Source organism: Cystoisospora suis (genome assembly GCF_002600585.1).
Source record: "Cystoisospora suis strain Wien I chromosome Unknown contig_7200, whole genome shotgun sequence".
Taxonomy (NCBI): domain Eukaryota; phylum Apicomplexa; class Conoidasida; order Eucoccidiorida; family Sarcocystidae; genus Cystoisospora; species Cystoisospora suis.
Window position 1 is genome coordinate 1 of NW_027159986.1, and position 300 is coordinate 300.

At 45.3% G+C, this 300-nt stretch overlaps 1 protein-coding gene across 1 annotated transcript in view; it reads right to left on the bottom strand.

Moving 5' to 3' along the window:
* Positions 1-29: 29 nt before the first annotated feature.
* Positions 30-300, bottom strand: part of CSUI_010344 (myosin f) — a gene marked incomplete at both ends in the record, with an annotated part of 8,100 nt that continues 7,829 nt past the window's right edge. The window contains one exon of the mRNA XM_068070449.1: positions 30-270. Within this exon, the coding sequence (XP_067917575.1) occupies positions 30-270 (241 nt within the window). The remainder of the gene's footprint in view (positions 271-300) is intronic.

The window sequence follows — 300 nt, forward strand, 5'->3', positions numbered from 1 at the left end:
GGGGGGGGGGGATAGGTGTGTATGTTACCTTTTAAGTTTTCGACCTCTTCTCTTGACGCTTGGAGTTCCTTCTGGAGATTCTTCAGCTCCTTGCTGAGGTCGTCATTCTTAGCTTGGAGCTGTAAGACATGACTCTCTGCTTCGCTTCTCCTATTGCGCTCGTCTGTTAAATCTTTCTGGAGATCCTGGGCTTTCTTTATCAATCCTGAAACTTCACGGGCTTCTTCACGCAGTCTACGAAGCATACGACGAGCCAAAATTCTCTTCCACCTAAACAAACAGAAAAGAAAGAAAGAAAAA